This window comes from Syngnathus scovelli, chromosome 7 (assembly GCF_024217435.2).
Source record: "Syngnathus scovelli strain Florida chromosome 7, RoL_Ssco_1.2, whole genome shotgun sequence".
NCBI lineage: Eukaryota > Metazoa > Chordata > Actinopteri > Syngnathiformes > Syngnathidae > Syngnathus > Syngnathus scovelli.
In genome coordinates this window covers 8,922,334-8,935,020 of record NC_090853.1, presented here as the reverse complement: position 1 = coordinate 8,935,020, position 12,687 = coordinate 8,922,334, and the positions used below count along the sequence as shown (strand labels likewise).

The window sequence follows — 12,687 nt, the reverse complement described above, 5'->3', positions numbered from 1 at the left end:
GTTGTGAACAGCATGACCTTCATGTTCATCAGATACGAGCTTTCGTGTACGTCCTTTCATAGGAATGAAGTAATGGACAACAAGAACTTGGGTGTGTTTGAAACCAAAATATTACTTGCAGTTATCAGTGTGGCACGGCATTACAAATATGTTACTGGATGATAATAGTGCAATGTCTGAAATCTTCTGCAATTGTCACAACTGCATTAGTCTAAACAATGACATTTCACTTTAATAACGAATAAAAATGGCTTTAAACAAGACAATTAGACCTTTTAAGTTGAATTCAATTCTTAAATCATTATAGAGTAACAAATGCAAATAAATAAAATAATATCAATACCAATTCTTAATTCAAAATAAATAAGCTAAAGATTGTCATTTAATTGTTTGTGTCCTCATATTATTAAAAAAAAACGTTTTAGTGGTGTAATGAAATAAAAACCTTGATAACAATATTGGTGTTTTAATTATTGGTGCAGAAAATAGGCATTTTCATTGTCTTAACAAAAGTAAAAGCATGATGCTTTGAGGAACTCAAATTCACCAGCCTAGTGACATCTAGTGGCAAGGAAAGGCCAAGTGCAAGAAGGTGTGCAGATTTTTGTACACGTATTCATCATGAAACAGTTTTCTCACTTATGTAGAGTACACCATGATTTTTACACAATTTCACACACACACGCACACAATTGTGTACCCTGCTTTATGTCGACTCGTGTGCTGTATGCTAATTTTTCACTTCATGACAGTATTTCATGACAGTCACTATTTCTTGTGTTTTGTCAGAAGAAAGAAATGAGCGAATTAGGACTTATTTGTATTGAAAATAAAAGTTCTACATTTGTAACACTATCACAGTAGGTTACAAAGTCAAAATTAAAGTACTAAGATGCCAGACTGGCTTTCTGGTGTTTGCCTGTGGACAAGAAATAGAGATTAGCATAGATGCAGTGGTGGTGAGTGGTCCTGAAAGTACTCGCAAGCACTTACTGGGACCCTTCAAACTTCCTCTCTCGATAAGCGGTGCCGTTCTTCAGGATGTAGAGTAGGATCATGTCGCACAAGAACACTCCCTGTTCAATCCAAATTTGCATTATGTCATGTAGCAAAAACAATTTAACAAGAAACAAACTGATAATAAAATATGGCTGCAACTTACCACTCCCATTAAAGCTAACCCTGAACCGACACTGATGGCTGTAGGGACAATATTGAACATTCCAGCCTATAAGAAAAATGAAACAATTTATTAATCCTCTGTTCTTTCTTAAAATTGCACGTTTTTATCACATTCATTATATTTTGACAATAGACCCTTTTATGACGGTGTTAGCTAGAGCCAACATGAAACTGATGCTGAACAGAAGTAAATATCGATATTTTTATGTAGAAATTTTTTCATGTCATGTGTTTTTGGTTGCCAAAACCGTAAAAGCAAAAAACAAAAACTATATATATACATATATACATATACGTATGTATATATGTATTGATTTTGGTCGACAGGTTACACCCAGTTGTATTTTCCTAGTGAAACACACCTCAAATACAGCCCATGTGTAAATAGCCTGTTTTTTGTATTTGTTTTTGTAAATGGTAAAAGTAGTGTAAAATGACTTCATGCATGCGTGCGACACCAACACATTTTGCTCACCTTCCCATTCACCATGATGTTGAAGCGGACTCCATAGAATTTGTACAGAGATCGGTAGCTCTCACCGGCTGAGTTTTTAAAATAGCGAGCATGTCTGTTTAAACGTAAGAATCAAACAATTAGCAAATATTCAAATGTACAACTTTTCTTAAATTCTAAACAACCTAAAATTGAATCCTGTCGCAATGGTGTTGGAGGCGGTGATGTCCTGGCGAGTAAATGTGTACTGCGGGTGGCACTCGGAGTAACCTTTGTCGAGGTCACAGTCCCACTGGATCTGGATGCCGATGGAGCCACCCTGGTGCAAAGCAATACGTCTATTTAGTGGTAGACCCAAGTACGCGATAATAATACCGATAACACGAACAAATGTTGCCATGTCATTGAAGTTGTATCCTGCTCGCGCAGTGATGTCTCCCAGGCGGAAGATGGGGCAGTAAGGATGGAGCTTCTCATCATATCTACATTTCAGATAGGACACATCCGTTGTCTCCAGAATGTTGGACCTTAGAGGACAGAGCACGCTGGTACGGTGTAGTTCACTTTTGGATGCTTTGTACTTGATGTGTAGGATGAACTTACTTTGAAAATTTGAATTTGGGAAAATGTATAAAATTCTTGATGTAGATGGTGAAGTTTTCTGCATTTGTCAGCAGAGACCTGTTACAAAAGAGGAAGTCAGTTTTGGTTGATCTATTTTTGGAAGCTGGTGGCATAGCATGTGAATGGTTGTTTGTCCACAGCCAGCCCAGGTCTGCCCTGCTTCTCACCCAAAGTCCCCTGCTTAAGTTAAGAGGGCAAGTTCTACAGGCGGATGTGTTTAGATGCCTGAGGAAAGTTCAATCCAATAGCGCTCACTGCAAATAATCCAATGAAAGCAACAAGCTCCTTACTGTGGTTTAAATTTTCTTTCAACAGGACACCAACCAAAGATTTCACAGGTTCCAGGCGCGTTTTCATCCCTGTGTAAGCATCGTCCACTCATGAGTCCTTCGGCAAAAAAAAAAAAAAAAAAAAAAAAGGAGAATTGAACTTGCTTGTCATCACTAATTTTAGCTGGTAATAATATATAGTCCAGGAATTACAGTATGAAAGATTGTTCACGGGTTGGATTCCACTTCCGGCCCTCCCTGTGTGGAGTTTGCATGTTCTCCACGTGCCTGCGTGCGTTTTCCCCGGGAACTCTGGTTTCCTACCACATCCCAAAAACATGCTAGGCCAATTGAGCACTCCAAATTGCCCCTAGGCGTGAGTGCGAGTGCGGATGGTTGTTCGTCTCTGTGTGTCCTGCGATTGGCTGGCAACTGGTTCAGGGTGTCCCCCGCCTACTGCCCGATGACGGCTGGGATAGGCTCCAGCTTGCCCGCGACCCTCGTGGGGACATGCTGTATAGATAATGGATGGATATTCCGTCTTGCCATGCAATCTATTGAACCTTTTTTCACTCTTCAAATGTCAGATTTTGACATTTTAAATGTTGTTAATGTATTTTTCTTCACAAGCTATTCATCAATTTATAAACACAAAATTCAGAATATTTATAACCACTTGAAATTTTATAGATGAAATAGATTTTTTTTCTAAAAAAAAATCAGATGACCGATTAATTGGCCGATTAAGCATAGGCATCCCAAACAAAAATGACACGAAAAGCATTTTCTCTCTTTTCAGTTTGCTCAGCTTCTGCTTTCAAGTAGCAGGCATTTACTTTTGTGTGTCACTATACACCACTAGGATAGATATTGTAAATGAAGAAATACACAATATTTGCAAATAATTATCATGCACTAATTAATAGGACAATTTCTCATGGCACACCTGATGATTTCTCATGACATGCAAATGTGCTGAGACACTCATTGAAAATAACTGTTGCTGTGCGGAGAGATGGTATGCATTGCACAATTAAATGAAATACAAAGTAGTCTTAAACGTAACATCACTCACAAGTAGAGTTGATGTGTATTTTCTTTATAACCCCGAAGGAGTGTTGAACCATAACACTGAGGGATGTCCTACCATGACCAGACACCACGAGCTTTCCCTCTTGACAATCCCCGTCTTGGTGACAGAGTCCATCCAGCACTTTGGGGCTCTAGGAACAAACACAACAAGCACCAAGACTATCAGAAACTTTCAGGGATTCACAACTTGTTTCAGCCTGCGACTCACATTTTCACATGATTATGAAATCTTGACCCACTTTTACATGAGTCAATCAAGTACAGTAAAGAAATATTTGGCTCAGTCTGTACATGTTCAACAAAAAATGATATACTTTGTAAGTAATAGAATGACATAGCCTGGCCACAAAATTAAAAATTTCAATCGCTGAACACATTACTCATCATTACTTTTTGTCCAGTATTAGTTGATGTTTTGGCAGTTTAACATATATTTAGTTTGGATTGCAAAATTTGGCTCTTGATCTGAAATTCCTAACAAGGCAAAGCAACCCTGCTTTGGAGCCTTAGCGCACTTTGCCCTTGCAAATGAGCACTTGTGTTTAAGTGCCACACCATTTTGTGTAACTGCAATTTGATTTATAAGAACATAACTGAGAAAGCAGACACAAATGTACACAAGGGCTGCTGTATGACAGTGGTACATGTTGGTTGTTTTTCTTGGCTTCTGCAAGAGTGACGACAGTGGCTGTGCATGCCGGGAACTCGGACAGTCTAGAGCAGGGGTCACCAACCTTTCTTAAACCGAGAGCTACTTCCTGGGTACTGATTAAGGCAAAAGGCTACCAGTTTGACACACACTTCTGAAATAGCCAATTTACTCAATTTAGCTTTCACTTTGTTATTATTGTCATTTCCAGTTCTCATGTATGTGATTTTAACAAGAATAGCAAAAATAAAGTCAAACCTCGGTTTTCGACCACAATCCGTTCCAGAAGGCGGTTCGAGAAGCAAATCGGTCGAATTCCGAATCCATTTTCCCCATTACAAATAATAGAAAAAATTTTAGTCCGTTCCAAGACTAAAAAAAAAACCTTTTTTTTTTTTTAAACATTTTTTTCATTTGCGCATTTTTCTCCGATCGCGCAACTGCAGCGCACCACCGAACGCGCAACCGTAGCGCGTCGCCGACCGCGCAACTGCACAGCGCTGGTCGCATTATTGTGACAGAGCCGTCGCTGAAATTTAGAAAATATTTTTAAAGTCCTGATGTACTTTCTAAAATTTAAGTGGACTTCAGTGCTCGGGGAGCTTTATTTGGTCCGATCGCGCAACTGCAGCGCGCCGGGCGCTCATTGTCGCATTGCTTTAAGAGCGTCTTTGTGTTATAGGATGGCTTAATGCTCCCACTTGCTTTCTTTGGAGGCATGATTAGGGATTAATACAATCCTCAAAGTAACGAAAATACAATTACTACAGATTCAGTCGGCATCCGGGCCGCGCGGTCGGGTTTTCTCGGGTCCTCCCGGCTCATCTCGTGAGGTTCGACCTCCGAATTTTGTTCAACAACCGAAGCAAAAAAAACTCGAATTTTTTGTTCAAATTCCGATTTTTTCCAGAACCGGGACGTTCGGAAACCGAGGTTTGACTGTAAAATAAATAGATGCAGCTCACTGACAAGTACCGCTATTTGAGCTAATTTTAGAACAGTCTTGCGGGCGACTCATGCGGTCCTCACGGGCTACCTGGTGCCCGCGGGCACCGTGTTGGTGACCCCTGGTCTAGAGACTTGATGTAGAAGATACAAAACAGTTTAAAAATGAAATAATTAATTCCCATGTTTCAATGTCATTTTTCATAACTAATTTAATTAGAACAAATTAATCAATTATTTCAGTTTTAATGTTAAATGTATAATCAAATTATTTTTATTTTACTTTTTTATTATTTTCAATAAATAGATTGATGAATTATTACTGTTGTTATTAGTTAAATTAATAAAAATAAATACAAATATTAATTAACTTTAATCAACCATTTTTTTAAATGGGCACTAAATTAATGCAACAAATATTACAGGATGCTTGATAATTAAAAGCTCTGCTAGCTGGATTAAGGAACAGAGCAAGACATTTACTTTTGAGTGTCCAGAGTGTTTGTTATATGGCAGCCTCACACTCAAGGCTGTCCGGAATAGTTTCCAGATGATCAAGCGTTGAGAGAGGTAATAAAGCAGGTTGAAAGTAAACACTCTTTGACAGCTTGGCACATGCCCGAGTTGTGAAGAGTTATGAAGAAAGTACAGTACCTTCCTTGGTGCATTGACTTACATGGCTGGATGGAGGCACAAGCTACTAAAATAGGTAAGACATAAATTTCTAATCATAAATTTCTATCAGTCCGCCGCTCCTATAACAATGAATTCATATGAATTTCTGAGTTGCATAATGTGTATACAGGACAGATGAATTTCTATCATTTACAGTATTTTGGAAAACTCCAACTTTGCTGTCGAGAAGTGATTGAATTAAAAACATGAGTGAAATATTCATACCTCAGCACAGTATCCCAGCTTCTGATTGGGTGTCTCTAGGAAATTAGTGACAACAAAAAGAACAGCTTCACCCTGTATGTAAAGAGCAATGAAGGTCATCAAAACAACAAGGAGCAAAGACATCCTTGTTATTTTAGAACCTAAACTGCATACATAACGGTTTGACTAAACTTTATCCAAACCATTATTTAAGCTTATGATGAGCTCAATTCCTCCTGCCTGAGGGTACGTGTGTTTTTACCTGTGGAGGGATGACGTAGTCTTCCGGTCCCCACATCAGCAAGCCTGACTCGGTGGTGTTGGTCATCGAGACCCCTTTCAGTTTAGTAATCACTGTGCTTTGGATGGCCTCGTCTTTTTCCTGGTATCCCTTTTTGCTTAAGAAAACCCACCTGGGGGCAAGTGGAAAAAATTCAAATACTGAAATTGCCTTTTAATTCTGATCAAAGCCATTACACAAATAATTTGGTCTTTTGAACAAGGCATTCTATACAAATCACTTAACCTCATTAGGACTGCGTGGTGGGATGGATGGACGGACAGACGGACGGACAGACAAACAAGTGTCTCACTTACCCTATAATGTAACCGATGATAGATAACTGGATGAGTCTGTACAAAACCCCGACTGTTTTATTTTTGGCCACTATGTATTTTTCCGTTCTGTAGTCCAAAAGGGATAAAAGTCGTCCTTTGCACCCATTCGCAGCCATCCTGCGAGCGTCTTCACGTAATGTGTTGGAATGGCCCCTTCTCCGAAGTCAACAACTCGCTCCTGCCTCATCACTGCAACTGCCTGCTGGTTATGACCCCTGGCTATATGTACTACTTTCCCACCCACCACCACCTGCACAGACCTGTCTTGTATTTTTGTTCTGTGTGATGTTTTGAGGGAACCGGGTGAGGTTGAGCTTTATTATTATTATACCGTTACGACATCCCCTCATACCGGCGCAGGTAATCAATATGCACACGAGTCAGTGCTTGTTCGAATTTGACAATAACTCAAAAGAGGGGGGGGGGGGGGTTTAAGAAACTTTTGAACTGGTAAATTTTGCTTCTAATTTTCCCTCAATAATTTGTTTTAAGTGTGGTATTTACTGGACGTTATTTGTTCCGTTTTCTGTGCACTGCACGGCTCACGAATAAACTAGATCGGCTTCCGTTGTTTTTTGTCCACGTGACCAACGATCGACCAATAGGAAATACAAAGAAAGAGTTTGCGGAAATAAATAATAAGCGTGCCATTTCCGAACAACAGGAGGTGGTGGCAAAACGCTCTTATACCGCAAAACGTTTGAAAGTTTTTAGGGCACGGCAGCAAAACACATTGTTTATTGTTTTGTATTACGCTTGGTAATAACTTACGTACCAGTAATGTCCAAATCGACAGCGAAGCACCCGAAAGAAAACGACTCAAAACAATTGCCAATCTACAAGCATAAAGCTAAACTGGTACAAGCAGTGAAAGAAAGCACTTTTTTAGTGGTCACCGGTGAGACTGGCAGCGGGAAAACGACGCAGCTGCCACAGTATTTGTACCAAGCAGGTATCGTTTTACCGTTATTGTGATGTAATGTGTTTTACATTGTGATCGCCATCCCAGGGCTAATATATATGCACCAGTTTAGTTTACGTGGTGTGTGACGTGTTTCATTGGCAGGTTTTTGTAAAAATGGCAAAATTTGCATCACCCAGCCACGCCGGGTGGCTGCCATCACTGTGGCACAGAGGGTTGCCCATGAGATGCAGTGTACTTTGGGAAGAGAGGTGGGCTATCAAGTGCGCTTTGATGACTGCACGACGCAGGTAAGCGACCACCTCAGAGCCACGCCTTGCAGAAAGTGTTGTGAGACTAAGTTATGTGATGTTGCAATATCATTGATACAGGACACCGTGTTGAAATACATGACTGATGGCTGTTTGCTCAGAGAGGTCCTGGCAGACCCTGGACTGTCTCACTACAGTGTTGTGGTTTTGGATGAGGTCCACGAACGAAGCCTCAACACCGTGAGTGACCACATCCTCTTGAACGCAAATTTTGAATCTGCCCTTGTTTTTTCTGCAGAACATAATAATAAAATAATAATAGTAATGACCATCTTGAGTCTTCAAATGTCGCATACACTTTGAATGTCTTTTCATTGCAGGACATCCTCCTGGGTTTACTGAAGAAAGTATTTTCTAATCCAAATGAAGCTATGAAGGGCAGAGCTTTCCCAGTAAAGGTGGTGGTGATGTCCGCTACCATGGAAACAGAAAAACTTTCAGCCTTTCTTGGTGACTGCCCTGTATTTACTATCCCTGGAAGGACTTTTCCTGTCACCTGCACATTGGGCACTGCTGTGGGACCTAAAGACCTTCAAAGCACGGGCTATGTGAAAGAGGTACCCAACTTTTGATGCAACAAGTGTTATGATATCTTATGGCTAAAATAGAAACACCTCTCAGTATGAGTTTTGTTAACCTTTTGAGCCTTATATTTGTAATTACATAATATTTAGTTTGAAGTCCAAATTGTACCACTTTGGAGGTTCACCTTTTCCTTTCTTTCTGCCAGTGTCACTATTTTGAAGATCAGGATTACTAATGAAACTCTTGTTGCTCTCCAGGTTGTGTCTGTGGCCCTGGATGTTCACACCAGTGAGAAGGCTGGCGATATTCTTGTGTTTTTAACAGGTCCGATACAATCATTACTTGACGTATAAATATGAAGACATCAAACTGTATTGATCTTACCATGTTTGACAGGTCAAGTGGAGATCGAACGGGCCTGTGATTTGCTGTTTGAGAAAGCAGAGTCTATAGACTACCGCTATGATGTACAGGACAAAACGGTGGATGGGCTTCTTATTTTACCCCTTTATGGTTCCATGCCAACTGGTAAATATATATACAACAGCTGTCATGCACTTTGTTCTATTAAGCATATGAAATATAATATTTTCTCTGATAAATACAATGGCACTTTGACAAGTTTTCCGTGTAGTTTTTTTTTTTTTTTTATCTCTGCACTCTACTGTCGGTCCTATATTAAGTCGTTTTGCACTGGCCCTGTATATCATGATGTGATACCATAGGTCTCAATTATTTAAAAAATAAATGTTTATTAATATTTAAAAATATTTGGGTAGAGCCCGAGAAACCCTGGACTACTCAATAGTGTCGATCAGCAACCGATTTTGCATAAAATGTAATATGTTTGCCGGTTTATCGGATCAGATATGTTCAAAGTCACTTACTACCTTTGTATGATCCTTCTTTGTCCTCCTCACAGAACAACAGCGGCAGATCTTTCAGCCTCCTCCTCCGGGAATAAGGAAATGTGTGGTGGCCACCAACATTGCTGCCACATCTCTCACCATCAATGGCATAAAGTGAGTGTGCTGCTTCTATTTATCCATTTCAGTAATGAGCCAAATAAGAACGCCATTCAAGTTGCCAGGTTGTCTTTTCAGGTACATCATAGACAGCGGCTTCGTGAAACAACTGAACCACAACTCCAGGGTGGGCATGGACGTTTTGGAAGTGGTGCCGATTTCAAAGTGAGTTATACCTCATGATGGGTCAATCTTGCTTTGCCACCAACCATAGAATCATTTGATTGGTGATTGTCTGCCGTTAGGAGTGAAGCTCAGCAGAGAGCGGGCCGAGCTGGAAGAACCTCAGCCGGCAAGTGTTTTCGCATCTACACCAAGGAATTCTGGGAGGAATGCATGCCAGAATATACCATTCCTGAGATCCAGAGGACGAGTCTGACTGCGGTGGTCCTCACTCTCAAGTGCCTGGGTGTTCATGATGTCATTCGGTACACTTAATTTGTCTACTCAAGGTTTAAATACAATTGATTTCAAACTCATATTAAAATACTACATTACAGATGATTTGATTTTAAAAAATTCTATATCTACGTATCACCACAACATGCTTCCTTGACACCAATTACTACTTTTCAATTAGCCAGAGCTTCTGTGACATCTCGTAGCCATAGGAACGAGCACAAAAGTTATGCATGCTCCTTTAGGTGCTCAGTCAACTGCAGTCTCAACAGTTGCTGACAGGTTACTTTGTTTAGCCGTGGTCTTTCTTTTTTTTCTCCAAAGGTTCCCCTATCTGGACCCACCAGAAGAGAGGTTTATCCTGGAAGCGTTGAAACAGCTCTACCAGTTTGATGCTATCGACAGGTTTGTTTTGTGCACTTTTTGCCTTTTTTTTGGTATGCCTAGCGCAACCGAGTTGGTTCTCACAAGAGACTTGTTGTCTGCCAGGAGGGGTCGAGTGACTCTCCTGGGGGAACTGATGGTGGAGTTCCCCCTGCAGCCGGGCCTCACCAGAGCCTTGCTCAAAGCCGCCTCACATGGCTGCCAGGACCTTCTGCTTCCCGTGGCTGCAATGTTGTCCGTAGAGAATATCTTCATCCGGCCTGGTAATGTAGTATTCTGTATCACGTGTCAACATTGCAATGCATCTCAACCGTATGAAGCTCCTCAACTCAAATCGGTAGGAGCCAACCAACATTTTTTGGTGAAAAAGAGCTTGTACTTCATCTTGCCTGCTTTATTTCATCTAGGCCATCCTGAGAAGCAGAAAGAGGCTGATAAGAGTCACAGAGACTTGGCGGCTAGTAGCGGCGGTGTAAACGACTTTGGTACACTTCTTAGTGTGTTTCAACAGTGTAAATCCAGGTACTGTTCATAAAATGAGCATAGCTTCTTTGTTCTATTTCATGTTTATGTATTGGTTTCCTTACTCCTGTATTTTCCAGCGAAAGACCTTCAATGTGGTGCAAGGAGAATTGGGTCCACTGGAGGGCGCTCAAGTCTGCTTTTAGTGTGGAGACTCAGCTTCGTGACATCCTCCTCCGCTTGCAACAAGTATTGTAAAGCAATTATTTGAGTACATTACCCGGAGCAGTGGTGCCTGTTATCTTGTATTAATTCCGTATTTATCATTTCAGAGGAGAGACTTCCCTATGGATAAATTTGATGGCAATAAGAAGGAACTCTTTAGACGGTGTCTGTGCATGGGATACTTCACCAATGTTGCCAGAAGGTAATATTAGGATTAAATGCAAATTAAAGGCTATTTTTTCATGTTCAGTAGAAGCTCAAAGGTTGATGTTTAATTTTCAATTTGTTCAACTTTCAAATGAAAATTTCCCATTGAAATCAAATTATATTTGGAATAATTTCTTCCAAAGTCCAAAACTGTCCCCACTATTAAAACCTGAATTACCTTGTTTAATTCTCATAAGTAATTAAATGTTCTGTTGCTCAGATTAAGTGGAGTGTAAAGTAGTGTTCTCTATCAATTTATGTTAAGCAGTGCACAGAACACTAATTACTCATTCTTTTTTTTTTCTTTCTTTTTTTTACCTTGCGTAGATCTGTTGGCAAAGTATTTTGCACAATGGATGGTCACGGGTCCATGGTTCACATTCATCCATCATCATCGGTGAGATTATTAAATATGCTTGCGTACCATGTATTAAACTGTCACGGTTTATACTTAAAATGATGTCCTCTGTGACCTTTTTGTTCTCAGTCGTTTGAGAAGGAGATGGAGCTGGATTGGATTCTTTTCCATGACGTGTTGGTGACATCACGAGTGTACGTCAGGACGGTATGTCCCATCCGATACGAGTGGGTGAAGGATCTGCTGCCTAAATTGCACGAGGTAGACGTTTATGAACTAAGCAGCGTGGCCAGAGAAGAAGTCACTGATGAAGAGGTTACCAGGTGGGAGACGAGGGAGGCCGCCAAAAGGCAATCAGGTCTGTAGGATTGTTTTTAAATCCACTATATTTTAGGGAATTGCCACTTTCTTGCACGTGTTGAGTGTTGCCATTTTATTTCAGAGATTTCGGCTGAGGATGCCTTGAAGAAAGTGGAGAAGCGAAACGATGAAAATAGTGTCAGTGATGCACGCGTTCGCTATCTTCAGCGGAAGCTGCAAAGACAACAGAATAAAGTTATCTGAGAATGTGCTTGTCATAATAGTGAGGAGAAAGAATGTACTGGTTCAAAGACAGTACATCACATTAGTAGGATAGCAAATGCAAAAATACGTTGCCATATGCATGGATGTAATGGACCCGATTTAGTGTCCAGCAATTTTTAATTACATCTTGACAATAGATGTTTTTTTTATATATTTTTTTTAATAAAGCATATATCTTCATACATTTCTTCCATTTGTGAGGTGCCTGCTTTATTCATTTGGTGACATTGGCTACTTTTGATGACATTTCAGCTTTGCTTGATATATGCTCTCTGGTGTAAAACATTAAAAACGACTTTATCTCTGACACATTAATCATCCATTTACTAATGTCAGACCGGCTCTTAATAATTTTTTTCAATCATGCAGGCCTAGAGTAGTTCATAATTTAATTTTAGTCCTTAGCTTGATTGTGATTCTGTGTGGTGTGTGTGATCCCTCTACTGGTGGAAAAAACAATTACATTTCATGTTTTGTCACACACATCGTAAATGCGGGAATCGAACTCACGGTGCCGGCACACATGACAGGCGAGTGTACCCCTACATACACGTCCAGGTGATCGCTCGTTT

At 40.2% G+C, this 12,687-nt stretch overlaps 2 protein-coding genes across 7 annotated transcripts; one reads left to right on the top strand and one right to left on the bottom strand.

Annotated features, from left to right (window-relative positions):
• Nucleotides 1–450: 450 nt before the first annotated feature.
• On the bottom strand, nt 451–7,031 carry LOC125972017 (P2X purinoceptor 5-like). Of its 4 annotated transcripts, XM_049725260.2 has the most exons (12): nt 6,692–7,018; nt 6,357–6,507; nt 6,116–6,187; nt 3,677–3,752; nt 2,551–2,647; nt 2,240–2,317; nt 2,025–2,163; nt 1,822–1,955; nt 1,658–1,751; nt 1,163–1,228; nt 994–1,076; nt 451–919 (listed from the first exon to the last, which is right to left on the bottom strand). In XM_049725260.2, the coding sequence occupies exons 1-12, from the start codon at nt 6,826–6,828 to the stop codon at nt 880–882; spliced, it is 1,167 nt and encodes a 388-aa protein (XP_049581217.1). In that variant the 5' UTR covers nt 6,829–7,018; the 3' UTR covers nt 451–879. The 4 variants fall into 4 exon arrangements, with proteins under 4 accessions (XP_049581217.1, XP_068507565.1, XP_068507564.1 ...); XM_068651464.1 differs by having other exon boundaries at nt 1,822–2,163; nt 6,116–6,148; nt 6,692–7,031; XM_068651463.1 differs by having other exon boundaries at nt 1,822–2,163; nt 6,692–7,026.
• Nucleotides 7,032–7,325: 294 nt separating this feature from the next.
• On the top strand, nt 7,326–12,301 carry dhx40 (DEAH (Asp-Glu-Ala-His) box polypeptide 40). 3 transcript variants are annotated; one of them, XM_049726220.1, is made up of 17 exons: nt 7,329–7,664; nt 7,779–7,924; nt 8,006–8,125; nt 8,266–8,502; nt 8,728–8,794; nt 8,867–8,998; nt 9,393–9,492; nt 9,574–9,660; nt 9,741–9,923; nt 10,219–10,299; nt 10,384–10,541; nt 10,686–10,800; nt 10,881–10,989; nt 11,073–11,167; nt 11,500–11,569; nt 11,660–11,888; nt 11,973–12,301. In XM_049726220.1, the coding sequence occupies exons 1-17, from the start codon at nt 7,493–7,495 to the stop codon at nt 12,092–12,094; spliced, it is 2,223 nt and encodes a 740-aa protein (XP_049582177.1). In that variant the 5' UTR covers nt 7,329–7,492; the 3' UTR covers nt 12,095–12,301. The 3 variants fall into 3 exon arrangements, with proteins under 3 accessions (XP_049582178.1, XP_049582176.1, XP_049582177.1); XM_049726221.2 differs by lacking the exon at nt 11,973–12,301 and having other exon boundaries at nt 7,326–7,664; nt 10,881–10,994; nt 11,660–11,860; XM_049726219.1 differs by having other exon boundaries at nt 7,328–7,664; nt 10,219–10,541.
• Nucleotides 12,302–12,687: the final 386 nt, after the last annotated feature.

Coding starts and splice junctions, on each gene's coding strand:
- LOC125972017 (XM_068651463.1), bottom strand. CDS start 6,828: ATGGCTGCGAATGGGTGCAAAGGACGACTTTTATCCCTTTTGGACTAC. Junction 2,164..2,239: donor CCCAAATTCAAATTTTCAAA/GTAAGTTCATCC, acceptor CTGTCCTCTAAG/GTCCAACATTCTGGAGACAA. Junction 1,229..1,657: donor ACATCATGGTGAATGGGAAG/GTGAGCAAAATG, acceptor TTTTTCTTATAG/GCTGGAATGTTCAATATTGT.
- dhx40 (XM_049726219.1), top strand. CDS start 7,493: ATGTCCAAATCGACAGCGAAGCACCCGAAAGAAAACGACTCAAAACAA. Junction 8,126..8,265: donor ACGAACGAAGCCTCAACACC/GTGAGTGACCAC, acceptor TTTTCATTGCAG/GACATCCTCCTGGGTTTACT. Junction 8,503..8,727: donor GCACGGGCTATGTGAAAGAG/GTACCCAACTTT, acceptor GTTGCTCTCCAG/GTTGTGTCTGTGGCCCTGGA.